The 20,195-nt window shown below is 46.9% G+C and overlaps 1 protein-coding gene across 3 annotated transcripts in view; it reads left to right on the forward strand.

Moving 5' to 3' along the window:
- Positions 1 to 1,634: 1,634 nt before the first annotated feature.
- Positions 1,635 to 20,195, forward strand: part of dpp6b (dipeptidyl-peptidase 6b) — a 69,867-nt gene continuing 51,306 nt past the window's right edge. For 2 of the 3 annotated variants that reach the window (XM_061694915.1, XM_061694917.1), the window contains exon 1: positions 15,760 to 16,132. In XM_061694915.1, coding sequence (XP_061550899.1) covers positions 15,956 to 16,132 — 177 coding nt within the window. In that variant the 5' untranslated portion in view covers positions 15,760 to 15,955. Of the gene's footprint in view, positions 1,720 to 15,759; positions 16,133 to 20,195 lie in introns of those variants that run through there. The other variant, XM_061694919.1, reaches the window with a different exon arrangement.

Here is a 20,195-nt window from a genome sequence, read left to right on the forward strand (position 1 = left end):
ACAACACAGATTTCCCTTTTTGACCGTCTGGCGAGCACAAAAAGAATGATGTTGTTGGACAATTCATGTTCATGTTTTTAGAATGCGGCGGAAAGCTGCAGTACTCGAAGAAAACCCGCGCAAGCACGGAGCGAACAGGCAAAATCCACACAGGAGTCGAAATTCGAACCCAGAACCTGTCAACTGTGAGGCAGGTCTGCTAACCACGATTCACCATGCTACCCACACGATAATATAAATGAAGACATTTCCCCCCCCCCAGTTCTCCACAGACTACAGCGGGTTTGTCATAGCTCGACTTTAATCATGGAACACATGCAAATATAATTGCAGAGCTGCTTAAATGATCGCAATATCAATATTTTTAGCAGAAGAAAACTTTGTCCCATTTCCTCTCTCTAATTGCGATCAAGGTCAGCAACGGCCGGCCTGATGATTGGATGCTCGATTATCCTGTGGTGGATGTTAAAAGTGATTTTTCCTAAATGTTAAACCTGTTGAACAATGACAATTGCAAATCCTTATGTGGGGGAGTTGACGACGACATAGTTACTTATGTCTTCTTCTGCTGCTGCCGCCGTTGCTACTGTTTGTTCTTCTTCGTATTTTCCGGCCGTCTGGGTGCCCTGTGGCAAAATGTCGCTACTATGACAGACATCTGGTTTGTGGGAGGAGACTCAACATTTTTAGCGAAGTTATCGTTTGTGGCGCGCTGTGTTGGTCATCTCCAGCACACGATACCCTAGCGCACACACATGACGACTTTTTCCTTGTCACGTGTGGGGAATCTCTCAGTTTACAAATCATTTAGGATGTTCAAAATCGGTACGCGTGTACCTCACGTGACTTTATTGTTGACGTCGAATGCGCAGAGGAGCTAATAAAGCCATTAAAGCAGCAAATCGGTGCTTTGTGCCTTTATTGTCGCCGCCACCCAGCTCAGCTGTGAAACGAGAGAAGGGCGTTAACCCCGAGGAGGCCGACCTCGGCTCCGGGCAAGGCGTCTCCCGACCGCGGTCAGGTGACCGTGGCAGGAAAGGATAACACTTCGTATTAAGAAACTAAAATACATTAAAATACAAAAAATAGACGCTGCACTTACCATTACTGCTGACAGTGTGAAAAAAAGGAGGGCGAAAAAGGCAAAGATACTCCCGCCGCACAAACACAGACAAGCACTGTGCACTAGCTAAGCAGAAACACGATGGTGCTGGGACAAAATGGCGGACGAGGCACGGGCGTCGTAAAGTCGAAACGTCGCAGGTCGAGTGCGTCGTAACTCGAGGACTTCCTGTATAAAGCTCCAGAAGACAAGAATGACTAATTCCCCCCATTTAACAGTCAGTAGCAGTTATGCAACAACAACAAAAAAAAAAAAGAGAGAGAGAGAGAGAGAGAGAGAGAGAGGGAGGGAGGGAGGGAGGGAGGGAGAGGGACTGCAACACTTTGCTTTTCACCATTCGGCGGAAGCGAGTGCCACAGGTGGGCAGCATTTCATCTCATCCCATTGCTGCGTTTAACCGCGTTCAGTTGCATCCGCTTGAAGAGAGGAAAGCGCGTGCACGCCCCCGGGGCTTTTGCTTCGTGCATGCGCGCTGCGCGTGCACAGACCGCGCAGGGAGAAGTTGCGTTCACTTGTTCCGTTGCAGACTCCGCGGGAAGATGAACTCGTCAGCAGGTGCGGGCAACTACCGTCGGGCGTCCATCATGGGGGAAAAGGTAATGTCACGTGCTTACGGAACCGTTAAGGCGAAAGCACGCGAATGCGACGTGACGTCAACGTCTCTTGCTGCGCTCATATTGTCCTTATGCCATCTTAATAGTCCCTATTAACAGATCAGGTTACTAGTTTCTTTGTCATGTACCTTGGCTCGAGGTTTTTTCGAAATGTTGATTTAAAAAAATAAAAAATAAAAATCAATTCTTCACAGTGGAAGCGCTCCAAGTACTCTTACGACTTTCTGAATAGTTGCAACACATTGTGACAGAGGAAGAAGAAGAAGACGAGAAGTGTAGCCGCTGAGTGTGTTGTCGGTTAGCACGACTGCCTCACAGTCAAGAGGTTCTGGGTTTGAATCTCTGCTGAGGCCCTCCTGTGTGTCGTTCGCATACATCCGTGCTATTCAAATTCAATTTGTTGTCACAATTATATAGACAAGGCGGCACGGTGAAACAGTGGTTAGCGCATCTGCCTCACAGTTCGGAGGATGCCGGTTTGAATCCCGTGCGGCGTTCGATTGTTCCCCCCGCGCTTGCGTAGGTTTTTTTCCCCCAAAGACATTCTTCTTGGGTTCATTGTCGACCCAAAGTTGTCCTCAGGTGTGAATGCTTATTTGTCTATGTGTGCCCTGAGACTGGCAGGCAACCCGTCCGAGGTGTACCCCGTACCCGGCCGGCCTCCAGCACAAAAGTCAGCTGGGGTCCAAAAACGATGGACGATTGCGCTGACGTGCCAAATAAAGAAAAAGATGAATTGCATCACAACAGCGGCAGCGACATAATGACATCGACATCGGCACTTACCGGTCGGTATCTCACAGTATATTTACAGTTTTGTCTTCTTTGATCAAGTTGTACCTAATGTTGTGCTGTGCGCATCTGCAAGATTGTGTAATGTCTATTTCAGCCGAACGGATCTCTCCCCTCGGTGGGAAAAATACGAGCTAAATTCTTTTCTTTCATGTTGTCACGGCCCAGCGATAGCGCTCCCACTACGCCGTTTCCGAGAAAGAAAGATCCAAAGTTGAATTGAATTGCACAGAGAAGACGCGTCAATTGTTGAGTTGAGTAAAGGGAGAAAAGAAAACGTGTCGGCGCATGAAACGCTTCTCTTTGTCGCAGGCGAGGAAGTTCAATCATGGCAAGCCCGTCTGCCGTCAGAGGGCACGTCGGCCCACCAATCGCTTCGAGTTCATGCCTCCGAGTTATCCTGACTATCAATATTTGTTCCCCATCCATTTTCTATCGCGCTCATCCTCATTAGGGTTGCGAGTGCGATTCGGACTGCTGGCCGTTCCGGGCAAAAGGCGGCGTATTCCCCGGACTACTTGCCGGACAATCACAGGGCAACGTCTGTTATATTGCGCTCTCTTTTTTTCACAATTCAAAGCAGTTCCCAGGTGTCTCAATAGCACGTCTGTGACACGTTTACGGTAAAATACTCCTGAATCAGATCACAATTTACACACCCTATATCTTGTCTTGCTGAAATCAGCTGGTTTGTAAGAGCCCCGTCTCATGCAAGTGAACTGGGTCTCATCGCGCCTCATGTATTACTGGGCCGATGGCGAGTCTGATTTTCGTTACCGCTAATTTTATGCCTAACAGCGGGCTCGGTCTGGTTCGGTCATCTTCTTTTCTGCCTCCCTCGGGCTGGTCTGGCCAGTGCGTGCTTGCTTTCCACTCGCGGAAACGGAGCCTGAAGCGTGTGTGGGGTGGAACAAGTGCCTATAAAGACAAAAAGCATTTCAACTTGTTAAGGCAGCGCTTCATCCACTGCACTGTGTGTATGTGGCATATGGACACATGATTAAACACGAGCACTGCTAACTAATGCTGGTCTGAGCATCCAACAAAACTCTACTCTGCAGCTCTACTGACCTTTTGGATTTGACATGATAGTGAGGTGGTTGTACCCAGCGGGCATGTGCATGATTCTGCATGATTGCGTTTCGGACGGTGTCGCCCGGCCGGGCAGGCACTCCACAGATCCAACTATTTGTATACAAGCCGATAAGTTCATTTCTGCGATATATCCCCCTTTCATGTTTAGATTCTCTCTATCATGATGTGCCACTGAGGAAAGAATGTCTTCTGTCATGAAGGACACGTGCACCTATTGGCTGACTGGCCAGGTGCACCCATGCATTGTGTTAGTTTGCCCTCTGCTGGAGGCTTTAAAACAAATTGTGATGAGTCAAATGTGACACTGCTCCCACGATGTCTTGCTCCTGAGCTTTCAAAGTTGGCATATTCAAGTTGAATCAAATCTACAGACTAACAAAACAACAAGGAATTGGCGCTGAGAGCCTCTTGTCTGCTCTCCGAGGACAAAAATGGACATTTGGAGTGCCACAACGTGACAGCAAGGCTATTGGATGACGAGCTGCAACGTTCCAGGATTTGTTGCTTTTATAAGCTGTTGCCGCCTTTGCTGTGATGACACCTTTTTTTTGATGTGTTCAGAAGCAGAATCGGAATCATCTTTATTTGCCAATGATGTCCAAAAAACACACAGGGAATTTGTCTCCGGTCGTTGGAGCCGCTCTAGTACGACAACAGACGGCCAATTGACAGAGAAGACTTTTCAGACATAAAGATATTGACAAAAACAGTCACTGAGCAATAAAGGGTTGCTAGTTATCTGATAATGCCGGTACAAATTTTTTTTTTGTTTTTTTTGTTTTTTTTTGACAATTGCGCAAAAAGATGCAGAATCCTCTCGCACCGGGAGCAGTTCGAAAGACTAATATTGCAACAGTCCGGCGCAATGACCATGGTGCAAAGGGCGCCGAGACTTCAAGGAGTGTATGCGGTCGAAAGTGACTAGTAGCGCGATCATCTGGGACAATGTCGATTGTGCAAATGTTGCAGATACTCCTCAATCAGTGTGCAAATGGAGCAGATGCTACTCTGGCCTGAGTGGCCAGTATTGGTCAACAACAGATATGCAAATAGTGCAGCGTGGCGAGACCGCTACAGTGAGTGCACGAGTAACGCATAATTGGCCCGACAGAAATGTGACAACGAACTCAAGACAAGAAAATTGCCAGCATGTTGCAATGGAATTGTAGGTTAGCTGTTTAAGAGGTTGATGGCAAGAGGGAAGAAGCTGTTGGAATGTCTGCTAGTTCTAGTTTGCATTGGTCGGTAGCGCCTACCCGAGAGAAGGAGCCGGAAGAGCCGGTGACCGGGATTTTGCACGCTCTTGTCTTAGTTCTGGCAGCGTGCAAGTCCTCAAGGGCGGGTAGGTTGCTGCGCAAATGCTCATATTGAAATGTTCCCCCAATTCGATGCTTTTTCCTATCATCACCCAAAAGTGCACTGTCCAAACTCGGCTCGCTGTGAGTGCGTAAATGTGTCTATTCCCTGAAAGTCACGCATGAAACCACCACCAAGCTTCAATGCATTTGAAACCAATGTTATTCTCTGCCATTTTGCTATTATTTAATGTTCTTTAAAACCAATGAAGAGATGACGAATTGCTACTTTTATATTTCCTCATCCGTTGCATCAACATTTCTCAAATTCATTTCCTTGGCCCGTGGCCCGTCCCTCTGCAAGGTTTCATGGTGATTTATCAATGACGTGGTTTTGCAGCATCCTACACTAACAGACAAATGCCTGAGGCAATAACACTCAGTGCCTTTGATTGAGACCGTCAGGGAAGTATTCATTTACTACGGCATGTTGATTATTGGGCAGCACGGTGACCTAGTGGTTAACAGGTCTGCCTCAGTTCTGATTTTGGGGGTTTTGAAATATGGCTCGGGCCATGCTGTTTGGACTTTACATGTTCCGCTTCCTCCCTCCATGCAAAAACGTGCATGAACTCTAAATTGTCTTTACATGTGAATGGTTGTTTGCCTATACATGTTTGTTAATTGGCTGGCGACCAGTCCAGGATGTACTCCACCCTCACTCAAAGTCAGCGGGGATCGGCTCGAGCTCAGCCGTCACCTGCAGAAACAAGTTGGACGGATGTTGATCACTATGGGTGTGCAGTGCTTTCGTTGGAAGTTGTAAAACTGTTGGGCACCTGCAACGTATTGAGAGGCGTTCCTAATATTTTGGTCACCTCATTTACCTTAATACAGTGCACAATGACAAACAAAATACCCCTCTGACCGTGTCAATCTCAACTTTAAGGAGTTCTTGTTTTGTATTGTGCAGGTGTACCTAATGAATTGTCATTTTAGTGGAGGTTGTCTCACACTGCTGTTGCATTTTTAAATATGTATCATTTTAGGGGTCCAATGTTTGCAGATGCTCCATTCAAATCTCACTCGCAGCTTAAACTGCATACTTTCCTTTAAGCGAGCAGACTTTGGTTTGACAAAATATGGTTTGGTTGAGGCGGTAGCCGACTGGTTATAGCGTCTGCCTCACAGTTCTGAGGACCGGGGTTCAATTCCCCGGCCCCGCCTGTGTGGAGTTTGCATGTTCTCCACGTGCCTGCGTGGCTTTTCTCCGGGCACTCCGGTTTCCTCCCACATCCCAAAAACATGCATTAATCGGAGATTCTAAATTGCCTAAATTAAATTGTGAATGCGAGTGCAAATGGTTGTTTGTTTATGTGTGCCCTGCGATTGGCTGGCAACCAGTTCAGATGATAGCCGGGATAGGCTCCGGCGCTCCCGCAACCCTTGTGAGGAGAAGCGGCTCAGAAAATGGATGGATGGTTTGGTTGAACATATTGGTGTTTAAATATCCAAGGGTTAGGGTTATTTCATTCTTTTTTTAAATTTTTTTTTTACTTACAAGTTACAGTACTCGGGAAATAGACTTGGGAGAGAGCAAAAAACAAACAAAAAAACAGGTTGAGGAAAGCAAGCTTTGCCTCTTATTCGAAGAACAGGCACTAAAGAGAACATTTTGCATGTGTTTAAAGCGCGGGACGGGTAAAACCAGATGAAAAATAATTGATCAATTATATGGTCTCTCTGTATCTCAGATCACGGTTGCGGCTGGAACGTAACCCCAGCGATAGACGGACGTTCACTGTGCTTGCCCAACACCAACAAGATTTGTCACTTAACAGAAGCTAAAGCTGGTAACACTGTTTGCCCAAGCTCATCTGTGCTAACACTGCCGTTCTGCTTACCTTTTGGCTTTGATATGCAAATGATCTGATTGTGCCACCCCAATTTTGGCAAAATTCCGAAGGGCTCGTTCACAGACACATTTTCAACAATTACATAATATTCACTTGGTTATTTAATTTGGGATGGGCAGGCAGGCAGGCAGGCTGGCAGGCACTCCGGCGACGCAACTATTTGTAAACGAGCTTTCAAAAGGTCACTTTTGAAGGTATCCAAAAAGTCCAAATGAACAGACAAACTTTCCCTGTCGCAATCTGTATGCAACAAGGCGCATGGAAGAAAAGTCTTCCAAATACATTCCGTATTCTTGCAGCGAGCCGTGTGTTTTTCACCATCCACCCATTGAATTGCCTGCTTAAAACGTTTGTATTGCTGCTCGCCGCTGTCATTAGCGCCTGCAAAATGACTTTCAATTTCCTGGTGCACACACACACACACACACACACACACACACACGCACGCACGCACGCACTACAGGCACAGCTTGATAGCATCTGTTTATTCTAGCCAATGGCCGTACTTAGAATGATAATGTCGTGGCACACAATAGCACATTGTTCAATGAAATGAAATTTGGAGACAAGCGAGGTGAGCCCGCACAACTGGAGAGCAGTCATTTGTCTGCGCTAACGGCCTCCGAAGAGGCGTCTGCTATAGATGAGGAGCGTGTTTGCGCACCTCCCGGCCACCCGCGAGCAGCTCCTCCGTCTCCGCGTCGGGCATGCGGGCGCGTTGCCGAGCTTGCCCCTGTGACGGCAGGCTCGGTCTATGGCCGCCACCTGTGACAGATGACCTGTGGTGAACACTCCTGCAGATAAAACCGCATATCTCATTACTGCACATATCGCTGCTTATTATTACTGTGACAGCATTTGTTCGTTCCTCACGCGGGTCTCGAGCACGCTCATTCCACCTTGAGCTCAAAGCGGAGCTGCTGCGGGTGGCTGAGGAGCATAGTAAGCGCAGTGGAGGGAACTTTGGCCTCCTCAGGGGAGGTGTGCTGCTGGAGAACGCTTCGGGGCCGTTGCGCCATTTAGGCAGGGAGGTGCGCTGCGGTCTGAAGGACGAGCTCATAGCCGCAAGAAGGGCACATAAAGGTTTTAGCGGCATCAGGGGGGACAGAAAGTGGAGTTTTACAGTGGAACGAATGCCCATGCCTGCAATACCCTTCCCGCTATGCTCATGTATTGATATTAAGCTCGTGCACTGCTCCGATTCTGTTTCTTGATGCCCCCAAAAATCATGGCTCCATTAGCTTCTCAATGGTAAACGTTGAAGGATTTCCTCGATTTTGGGTTGTTATAGGTGCAGCTCAATAAATGAGAATATTGTGGACAACTTCATTTATTTCCATTCAAAAAGTGAAACTCTTTTATGATATAGATCAACCTCGCACAGTGAAGCATTTCATGATATCCATCCATCCATCCATCCATCCATCCATCCAGCGCACCCCAGCGTTCTGGAGCCTTAGTCAGTAGACTGTTAGCCTCCAGCTAATGAAAACCCCAAATTCACCATCTCAAGAAAATGGAACACGACATTAAAAGAAATTAAATAAAAAAAATAAATTACGTCAATAAATGACTGTTTACAAATGCCAAAGGATGCCAAAGGCTCAGTTGTGCCTTTTCTTGTGCCACGTAAACATCATCGGCTCCTTACAGAACCCCCCGATGGACAAAATACACCAGAAAGTTTTCTCTTGAGCACCAAAACGTTTGCACAAGAAACCTTCTGGTGCGCACAAGAAATCTGTTTGGGTTTTAATTTCCACCCCCATGTTCCTTTAGGGGTCTGTAACTCCGTGCATCACACGTTTCATTTGTTTTGCTCTCAATTAGCACTCAGTGTCGCTCCCAAAAACTGAAAACTGCTTGTGATAGTGTTAATAAGCAGCCTTAAGCGGCCAGGCACGCGCATGCATGGACTCCAAGTGGTGTTCAAGTACCTGCCCTTTTGCCATTGATTAAAAATAAAAGTGCCCTTTTTGCTGCAGCCAATTTTTCTTTCTTCATACAGCAATATTAAAAAAAATAAAATAAATGAAAATGAGCCTCTCTGTCATCAATTCTACCCAAAGTGTTCTGATAACTGATGGGAATTTATTTGAGTTCTTGGGAGAATTATACATATGCTCCCGCTTCTTCTCCTCCTCCTCCTTTTTTGTAAGATAAGGCTTCTGTCTTGATGTCTAGTTCTTGGTAATGCCACCGGCGTATTTTCTCTGTGACGAATGTCTTCGTTTTGTTCCTGGTACATCTGATGCTTTGGATTTTATTTGATTTTTTTTTTTGTCCCCTTCTTCTGACTCGTATCTTTGAATAATACGATCCCTATGATGCTGCAGAAACCTTCTGCTGATCATGGCTTGGGTTGCAAGATGGTCGACAAAATTGTCAGGAAAAGCCTACTAAATATTACTAATAATACTAATACTACAAAATGTTTACTGTACTTGGTTGTTTAAATCCACACTTGATAGGGCGGCAGGCACTCCAGAAAACCAACTCTTTGTATACAAGCAAAGAAAAAGTCATTTCCATCGTGTGTCCCCTCTAATATGTTCGTTCAAGTAATTCTTCCGTGTCATTGATTTATGTTAGCTCGACAACAGCTTTTTGTTTTTGCATTCTGCAAAATCAGCGGAAAAGTGACAAATGGAGGAAATTAGAATATGAGCAAGCAGAGCATCGCCGCGCGCGAAAGTAAATATAATAAGTAGTGAAATTCAAGCCTCATTGTGCGTCGTTAATTTCCCATCAGGCTGAAACAGCATAAAATGCAACAGTGACCTTTTGTACTCATTACACTCACGGTGACGTACCGTGAGCTATCAGCGCTCGTAATCATGGAAGTATATGTCAGGGTGGTAAATGTGACAAAAATGTATTATTGGGGGGGGTTGTTTAAAGTGTCCCAGCACTAAATCAGCTTGTTAACTGTACTGGCTGTAGCTACAAGCGCTATGTCTGGTTTAACTCAAAGGGCTTTATTATTCCCCTCTTCAGTCACTGTAAAGCAATTACTCCTTGTGATAGAACCTTATCTCCTGTGGCGCACACGCAAATATGAACTTTATTTCACCTTTTATACCATGGCGTGGGGCGACACGGGACGACTTGACAAACACAGCTTTATCCTACGCAGCGAAGCAATTATAAAATAGCTTTAATAGTCTTGTTTTACCAGCCAGGAATATATTTGAAAAGCGCAGCTGCAGTTGGAAGGTTGTGCAAATCAAACTTGTGAAATACGAGTGGACGCCCGGCAGCCATTAGCTATGACGGACTGCTCTACGGGCGACGGAATTGAGCAGATTCATGAGTCACGCTCCTCACACACGGCCGTTTAAATATGATTATTTATGCCGGGCCGTCAAATCTCAAAACCTATTACTACCACAAGGGTGAAAATAAATTAAATCCAGTTGGCTGCTCAACTTTATATTTTTATTTTTTCACTCCAAGAAAAATATGCACTCACTGGCCACTATGATGAAGTCAGGGACGAATTAAGGGTCACATTCTTCCGTGCGCATCCTGAACTGGTCACCAGCCAATCGCAGGGCACATATCATCAAACAACCACTCGCGCGCACATTCGCACCTACGGGCAATTTAGCCTTCAATCAACCGACCACGCATGTTTTTGGGATGTGAACATGCAAACTTCACACATGCGGGGCCGGGATTTGAACCCCGGTCCTCAGAACTGTGAGGCAGATGTGCTAACCAGTCGCTCACCTTGCTGCCTACTTTCTTTCTTTTTTTTTTTTTTTTTTTTCTTCATTAGTGAAACCTTGTTTGACAAGCAATTCGAGGCAGCGCGTTGGCCGACTGGTTAGCCTCACAGTTCAGAGGTCGGGAGTTCAAATCCGAGCTCCGGCCTTCCTGTGTGGACTGTGCAAGTTCTCCCTGTACCTGCGTGGGGTTTCTCTGGATGACGTCACAACGGTAGTTTCCCACCTCTTCATAATCCTAACGCTATTCATACGGAACAACCATGTGTACTCCTAAATGCGTTAGGAATTAAAAAGTTGCCTATTTTTGACAAAAAAAAAACAATTTTCTACAGAAAAAAAAAAATCAGTCTTCCAACAATATTTTCCCAAGTAATATTGCGGTATTAAAGTCAAAGGTTAGCAAGAGGAAAGTTATCATTTGGTCATAACATAACAAGTGAATTCCAAAAATTCAACTTTATTCTCGTAATATTATGCGTTTTCATTCTGGAAAAGACACTTGTATTGTCTTTAAAAAAAAATATTAAAAAAAAAAGCATTAGAGTATATTTGCAACAAAAACAAAAATCTGCCATTTGTTGCCCAACAAAATAGGACTTTATTCATGTAATAATCTGCCTTTTCTGGTGTGCTGATCTGCAAGTCGACTTTCTAGTTTGTACCCACTTTACTGTAAGTACTAGTATGATTATTGATAATTTTAATCATAGAAGGATAGTTACCTATCTACAGTCCATTATAGGACTGAGTGCCTGAATGACAGCTCAAAGATGATTTATAATGCGTTCAATTCAGCCAACTGCACGTGTGTACACACACACACACACACACACACACACACGCACACACACACACACACACACACGGACACGGAGGCGGCAGGATGATGAGCCATAAATAAGGAAGCATGTTGCTGCGGTTGATTTGGCATGGCATCCTGGGAGATCATTAGTGACCAACCAAAGTCACAGAAAATGCTTGAAAATGTAATTATGGCTGGAACTAAATCCAATCCATTTTCTTATTGAGCTGGCTGATGAGGTATTCCCGGGCCTTCGGCAAACATTTGATGGACTGATCTTGTTTCTTCCTTCCACCCAATTAATTTGTGTCACTTGGCATGTGGGACGCAAGCTGATGGGGACAACTTATGGCATTTGCAAACAAACACGCTTGCGCGCTTGTTCTAAATGCTGCAGCAAACGTTAACGTTTGCTGTCGGCGATGCGTCGCTTAAAAAAATCCAAGTAAAAATGCATGATTTGAAAGAAACAGGAACGTAAAGCTCAAACCATCATAACAGTATATAGCTGACGAGGTCTTTTACTCTCTGGCTGTTTCCAAGTCTTCCAACAGAACTTGTCTTTTTGGAGTTATTCCACGTCGTCCGTCGTTGAGGGAAGTGTTTTAGCGTACAACAACATCTGTGCGTCTTCGCTAAACTGAATCTTCTCGTCGCTCGGGTGCAAGCGTGCCAGGAAGAAAGTAAATCATGTTGTCGCGGCGTGTCAGAAAGTTTGACTTCTGAACGTCGACACTAAGTTCATTTTGTGCTTGCCCTCGAGTGCGTGTCATGACACCTGCCTGTCGACGAAATCATTTGGGAGGATTTTGCGTGAAAGCATTTGACAGGCAATGCATTGTAATGAGTAAACGACTGATGTCATTTTGTGACTATGTTAAGTCATTGTCATTTTTTTCATTTTGTGACTCTGTTAAGTCATTTCAAGCGTTAACATTTTTTAAGAAGTGTCATTTCAGTTTTATAATGACTCGCATAGACTTTGAGTTTGTTGGTCACTGCGGTTCTTTTTGCAAAAAAAATCAGAGCGTAAGTGACGGTCCTACAGTTGACTTTTTCATAACTCAGACGTGCGCTCGAAAGCTATAGCGGGGTCCAGTGAGAGTCGTTAAAGCAACCACGCAGTTGATACTCGCTGCCCGGCAAGTGGAACGTCTGAGCCCGTCATCTGTCCGGGAGACGTCGAGGTATGTCCGGAGTCTCCCGAGGGCGCATTCATGAAGTGGGGGAAACAAATGATGACGGGGAACCATGTGAACTTCTGCGGAAGAGCAATCCAGTCTACTAAATACATCTGCTAAAAGCTGTGAACTGAAAGCAAATGATATGTCCTCCTTTTCGAACGAATGTTCAAACCTTTGCAATCGGCCGTGTGCCTCACACAGCAGGTAAAGGACAGGGAGAACTGACTGGAGCATACAAAGGAAATGACAAGAAAATGATGATTTTTTTTTTTTGGAAAGCGGATAAGCGGTACAGAGAGTAGACGCATGCAAAATGGCCTCCCAGACACAGTCGTCTCCTTCCGAACATTAGTCACGCCGTCATAATAGTTGATGGTGAGTAAACACTTTTGAACTGTGAATTATAAGTGGCTAACTTCTTGCACTTGTTTGACAGTTGCTTGTCCAATATTGATGGCAAAGGTTTTGAGTTTTTATGGGGAAGATACAAAATCAGTTCGGTTTTAATCTGTATTTCAATATGGTGATGGCTCACCTTATTAAATAAATAAGAAGGCACTTTTTTTTTTAAGAGTAAGTTTATTTGTGCTGATGCAGCCAGTCGCCTTGACGACGCTTCGCAGTTGTTGAAGGAGCCCTATCACACCAAATGGGAAATTCGAACAGCGGGATTCAACGGGAGGTTCCGAGACACACGACCGTACGCTCCCAGCTTCCAAATCCCCCCCCCCCCTGGTGAAGATGACTCATTCCCAGCAAATACGTAGAGATAGTTTGAGCATGTGCTGGGCAGAACGACAAAGATTCGGAGTCCAATTCCGGAGCTGCTCTGCGAGCCGTAAAATCATCTGCAATGGAGTGTGCCCGATACGGACGCATGCGGACTCCAAATTACTTCAGTCGGGAGACACGAGATGGAAAAAGTGCAGACTTTGATCAGCTCAAAAAACGGGAGCTTCGGTTAGTTTAAAACAGTTCCAGCAGCACGGCGGACAAGTGGTCGGCACGTCCGCCTCTCAGGCCAGAGGTTCCGGGTTCGAATATCGGCTCCGGCTTCCCTGTGTGGCGTTCGCGTGTTCTCCCCGTGCTTGCGTGGGTCTTGTCCGGGTACTCGAGGTACCTCCCGCATTCCCAAAGAACATGCACGTTAGGTTCGGTGAAGGCTAAATTGTCCATAGGTGAGGACGTGAGCGTAAATGGTTGTTTGTCTTCATGTGCCCTGTGATTGGCTCGCGCCCAAAGTCTGCCGGGATTGGCTGCAGCTCACCTGCGAGCCTGAGGAGATCGAGCGGTACAAAATATGGAATCAAATTGATCCAAGGTGTTTCATTATCATGTCTCGTGCCTGTGAGATGTTTTCGTCCTAATACCCCAAGGATCAATCATCGTAGAGTGCTTTATACACCATAGTTTTTTTTGTCCGGCTGAAATCAACTTTCATGGGCGACCCTGTCTCACATTGCAAGTGAGACTGCCCTCATCCCGTCCCAAACGCCGCTGGGCCCGTGGCAGTTCAGTCTTTTGTTACCATGGCAACCGAGGGCCGAACCTGAGCGAGCTGACGAGCGGGGCTTCGCGGGCTGCCTCTTCGCCAGAGTGTGTATGCGTTCTGGCCGGTGTTTGGCTGTCTCTTCTCGCGCGTCGCTCGGCGAGCTGTGGCTAGCCGGTTGCTTCTACTAGAGCCCAGAGTGTGGATGGGGGGGGGGTACTTAACTACAAGGTACTTAACTACGTTGAATGCGGTTGGATGTTTGCCGGTGGTCGGAGCGCTTCCGTCAGACTGCCCCCCGCAGGGCAGCGGTGGCTATGCGGTAGCTTACCGTCACCCGGTGTGACTAAAGAGTCAATGGATCATTGATGAAATTGCGAAGTGTCTTTGAGTGCTTAGAAAAAGACTATATACAGTAAGTGTAATGCATTATTATTATCTGATACTCCTGGAAATAAACATATTCCTTAAAGTGTATTGGAAATTCACCAGAGTAGAAACTGTGTTCTTTTTTTCTTTTTTTTTTTTAAGCTATCCTTTCATGCAGTGTGGCGGAGCCGTACGCCTCTTCATGACGTCTTTGTCTTTAGAATCGGTCGAGTGGCGTATGTGTCCCGTCAGTCACAGTTTATTTCGAGCGCCGCGTCAACAATTGTACGTTTATGATGACGAGGCGGCTCCTGCTTGGTGTTCGCGCGACAGCAGCTGGCGCGTTGCCCGTGCGAGGCCTTGGGCGCGAACACCCCTGAAAAAAAGGACATTATAGAGATAACTGAGATAAAGCGGTTGCACAAGTGTGCACACCCTCTGGGGATGTGGCTGTGTTCGGAATGAACCAGTCACATTCAAACTCCGTCAGCCACCATTTATGTGCATCTGATTAACTCCAGATAAAGTTCTAGTAGGCTTTTCCTGACAGGTTTTCTGCTTCCTAGCAGAAGCCTGACACTTTTGTGTCATATTCTCTCCGCTGGGTTATGGCTGTTTTCGCTGTGTTGCATGGCACACTATTGTTTATTATTTACTGTGTATTGGAAAATCTATTGATCCCCCCCCCCCCCCCCCCTCACTGATAACTTCGAACATGCGATCCCTCGGACCTGAGCGGACTACAAAAAATGTTATTTGTAAATGTTAGTTTATTTATTTGTAATGTTTATAATTGCGGTTGTTGAAAGCACGTTTCAGTGCGATGCAATGCAGTTCTTCCAACTACAACCACCATCTTGTTCATGAATTGTTTTATGTGCGTGTCAATTCAAATGGAGCACGATTATCACTGAAAATGCAGAATTGGCCGACGTTGCGCCTGCCAGCCTGTCTTAATGCCACGGAGAGGCACTCACGCTCCGTTGTGGGACCATACGACCAAATAGTTGTGTCACAATTCCATCTGTAAAAAACAAAAAACAAACACCACGGAGACCTACAATGAAAACCAGTGTAGGATCTTTACGTCCGTGCGTAAAGAGAAGCTCTACGTGGCTGCTGCCTCATTGCATGCAGAGTGCGTGCAGCCGCCTCTGTGCGTCCTTCACTGGCTCCACGCGTGAGGACGACATCATCGTGGACCCCCACCACCACCACACACACACACACACACACACACACACACACACACACACACTTTTTTCTTGTTGATGTGGTTGATGTGACCGCAAAGTGGGCGCCTCCGCATCCGAGCTGCTGCTGCTGCTGGTGACATCGCGGACGATCGTGGACGCGGGGCAGGAGGGGCGACGGCCAACGTGGTGTGCATGCAGAGGAGGGCGCGCAGCCCCTCGGACAAAGCGGAAGAGGACGGCTGTGCCAATATTGCAATATCACGTCGGGGCTGCAGGAGTCACGCGCGCTTCTCACGCCGAGCGACAACCGAGAACCGAGAACCGAGAACCGAGCGTGTGCCCCCGTATCATGGCTTCGTTGTACCAGAGGTTCTCCGGCAAGATCAACACCGCCAATTCCTTCCCGCAGCCACCCGAGGCCAGCCGCCTGCTCGGCGGCCAGGTGGCGGACGAGGAGCGCAGGACCCCGCCGGATGCGAGGCTGCCGGTCCAGTGCCGCAGGAAATGCGCGCGGGACGACGAGGATGTAAGACGCTGTTCTTCTCTCCCGCACTTCTTTTGGCTCGATTGTGTTCGTTGGCTGATGATGCTCACGTTTGCTTTCAAGGTGCTGCGGGCGCCTTTTTCCTATCGCTTGGAAAACGACAATATTTGAACAATGGGATGTATATGATATATTGAGGCGGGTTAGTGGTTAGCATGTCCGCCTCGCAGTCGAGAGCTTGTGTGTCGGAGTCTTGCCTTCATCCAAGACTCCCAAATTGCTCGTTTGTGCTGCGGCTGACCGGCGACCGGTCCGGGGTGCACCCCGCATCCCGCTCAAAGTCAGCTGGGATCGGCGCCAGCTCACCCGTGACCCTATGGTGGGGAAAGGTCAAAGGTGTTCGTGTCATAACAGCGGGAAAAGTGTGGGTGTTGAACCCTTTCACCGGGCACGGTGCGGGCGACCCTCCATGCGTGTCGGTCGGCACGTCTGCCTCACAGTCGAAGGTTCTCGGTTTGAATCTGGGCTCTGCCGTCTCAATGTTGTCCTGTGCGTTTGTGCGGCTTCTCTCCCGAGACTGCCAATCGTCCGTAGGTGTGACAGACGTGAGCGTGAATGTTCGCGTCTGTCTGTGCCCCGCTATTGGCTGGCGATCGGCCCTGTTGCTTCCCTCGGCCAAAATGAGCCGCCCGCTGGCTTTATTCGGTTTTAGAATCGCAATGTGTCTTGTGTGTGGCCCACAACTTGCATCGTGTCTATTTGAGACTCAGTAAGATCATACGGTTAACTTTTCATGTGTTCAGGCGACAGGGGGGGAAACGATTCTCCGTTTGGCAGTTTGGCGGCAGGATTTGATTAATTTGCAACGATGTGCAAACACAGTCACACTGACCCGCACGTGTTGAGAGACGACTAATTCATTTGTTCCAAGTGGCCCATGAGAGCGAAGCAGTGCGTGGTTATAAATCACCATTTGTGACCTCCGATAAGATAAATGGACCCTGTAATGGTTACAAAAGCCTCACAGTGACAGTAAATGCAAATGGGAGCGCTTGCATTCACCAAATTGCTATTCAATTATTGCACCCAAAAGTCGATTCTTTAGGTACACCTGCTAAACTAAAGCGCTTTTTACAAGCGATCGTTCTTCAAATTCAGACTCTGCCCGACGTGAAGTTAAAGCTAACCACCGAATTCATCGCACGCCGCGGGCGGGCCGACGGCCACGACTCGAGGTCGCGTGTCGCTGTCGGTCGCGCGCGTGGCAAATTGTTGCCGAGCGGCAAGGAGAATTTCACGATTGAACGTTGGAAAGAAAATGTTGGTGTTAACGCTGCTAATCCAGTCGCTACTCATCGAACTCGTCATTTGTGCCAAAAGCTGAACATTCCGATTTCCTCATCCCGTGACACGACGGCATTTCAATTTGTGATGTTATGCAAAATCGTCTCGCTTCCATGGAACTAGTTGCATCGCTGGGTTTCCGCCAAACTCTGAGCAACTGTCTGAATACACACACGTACACACAGTTGAGTGTTTCAAATGCTGCTCCCGTGAATGAAAATGCTTTTATTCTATATATGGGCACTCGGGTTTTTTTGAAAGAAGTTGAAGCTCTTTCCTCAGCCCCCCCCTACCTGCACCCTTGGTTGCCATGGTAACAACATCTGTACTCTCCATTGGCTGTCAAGTTGCTAACGTACGAGCTTTTTGAGAGAAGCGGCAATTGTTTTGGATTGTTACAAAAAATGCACAATATATCCTTTGTAGCCCAACTTCAAGATGCAAATGGGTTTTACGAGCATCCTGCTTGCTGCGTCACACTGCAGATCACGATTGTTGCCGTCGCCCTTTGCGAGTCCCACCCCCCGATTCTTTGGAACCGCCTTGAACTCACGTCATTCCAAAAAGAAGCCACCCAAGTCCTCGAGGTTGCGTCAAGGCCACGGAAAGAGCTCCCGATTGGGCTCGTCGGCTCTTTTACTGATGTCGTCCCCGAAATGGCTGCCAACGCAGATATTTCTCTGCATTATTGACGTTTGGCGCAACGATCCGCAGGCCGGAGCTGGCCGTCAACGTTGCGTCTGCTCTTTAGCTTCCTGCAGCTCGGCGCCTGTTTAATGAGGCGCGTCATTGCGAAGAAATGCCAACAATTGACCTCGGTGTTGGTCGTGAGCCGACGCTGTTTTGCGATGCGGCCTTAACCTTGAGGTCACCTTCGCCCCCCCCCCCCCCCCCCCAAATTGAGTAGCGCACTAGCGCGAAATTGCTCGAACCCACCCACCGACCCGTAAAAGCCGTGATCGCGACCCGTGTTCAAAGTTTGCTGTTGTTGTTATTGGTAGAGCTGGACCGGAACACGGAAATGGTTGATTGAATCGATTTCCATCCCCACGTTCCTCGACGTGTTTTTGGGGTCTTTGTGTCGCAGCATTGATGAAGTGCGCTCCGCGTGTGAGCAGCAGCGTCCGGCTGCCGAGTGGCGTCGCTGAGGGGGAGATCGGCGGCCGTTCTTTCCACTTTTCATTCCCTTCGCCGTGCATAAAAGCCCAGCGTGTGATTGATTATTGTGTGCGGAAAGGCGGAAGGAACACGGTGACATTTAATAGCAGGGATGCATTTGGGATGTGGGCCACACTGACACGTTAGACAAACATTTGGTCCGCTTTTGTAACACATTGATTGATAGCATGTGAAGAATGCGTAACCCGGAACACGGTCCGTTCCTCTCCATATTGTTGCCGTCACAAGACCTTCATCAACTCTGCAGCGATGTTTCGGGGTGTTTTTGAAGGAGAGGAGATGTGCATGTTTCCCCCCCCCCCCACAACTTGAAACAGTTCCCACGTGTCTCAATAAATTGTTTTTGACATTCTTCCGTCAAAATACACAAACGATGAAGAATTACAGCACACGTAACCTCAACTGATCATGCTCTGGTTCAAATCGCTTGGTTTTTTTCAGGGGCGGGGCCACGCTGTCTTTCGCAAATGTTGGTTACCTTTCGTTACCGTGACTACCGTGACTTTTTCCTAACTACTGTTTTTCACCATTTCTTTTTTTTCCTGAGTCTTTGATCGTGGCAAAAACGGCACAGAGTGACACAGGCAGACTCTCGGATCTCACGGGCCACACCGCTAGGCCCCGCCTCTTTAAGGCACATGCGTTTACAGTACACATACACGACAATACGTACTGTATTTTTTGTAAAGCGGCGCACGAATCGGCGGTGACTCGATTCGCGATTAAAGTGTGCACGGAAAAGCAATCATCCAATCAGAATTTTCAGGCTCGAATCAGAACGAATCTTAGAATATGATGAGCTGCAACTGCTGCCACGTCACACTTACTTCAAAAAAAATACAAAATACTTTTCGCCTCGGTTTATGGCCGACGCCGTTTTGATTTGCTGCGCGTAGTTTTTGCGTATGTGCACAGTTGAAGTTGTTTTCACCCTTTTGCAGATGGGTCCAGAACAATAAATAAATGTCAATAAATGGCTTTTCCTTGTATAAGCGTTTGTATAACTCTTCAAGACTTTTAAGACCAATCTAGTGACTGTTAAAAAAGACAACTAGCAACAAATCGAGTGAGTTTTTGTGGTGTTTTTGTTGACCGGTGGAAACTTTGAGACTACTTCCGGAGCAGGAAATGTTCAACTCTCCGTGCCCGCACAGTCTTCACACTTGATGGGAGGGCAGGTACTCGAGAGACCCAATTATTTGTATATTAGCCTTTGAAAAGTAAATGTGTAAATCAAATGTTGCTGCCATCCAAGTGCAAAAATAAGTTAACAAAGTTCATTACATTTTCTTTTTTTTTTTTTTTTTTTTTTTTTTTGGTCAAAGCTTTTGAGTTGCCGAAATGATACTCGCGCAAGTGCACTCTAATCCATTGTTGTTCTCTAACGCAAGAGAAATTCTTCACGATGCATAGTCGTCATCTATGGCCACGTATTGCTATCTAATTCAAAGCAGACATTTCGATACCGCTGTTGCACTGGATTATCTTTGGCGTGTGCAAAATACAAACTCGTAACTTGTAATCGCTCCAAAGCAACGACAACAGAAGCTTATTTGAGTGTCAGGAATGATCGCTTCATCCC

This window comes from Phycodurus eques, chromosome 13 (assembly GCF_024500275.1).
Source record: "Phycodurus eques isolate BA_2022a chromosome 13, UOR_Pequ_1.1, whole genome shotgun sequence".
NCBI classification, from domain to species: Eukaryota; Metazoa; Chordata; class Actinopteri; order Syngnathiformes; family Syngnathidae; genus Phycodurus; species Phycodurus eques.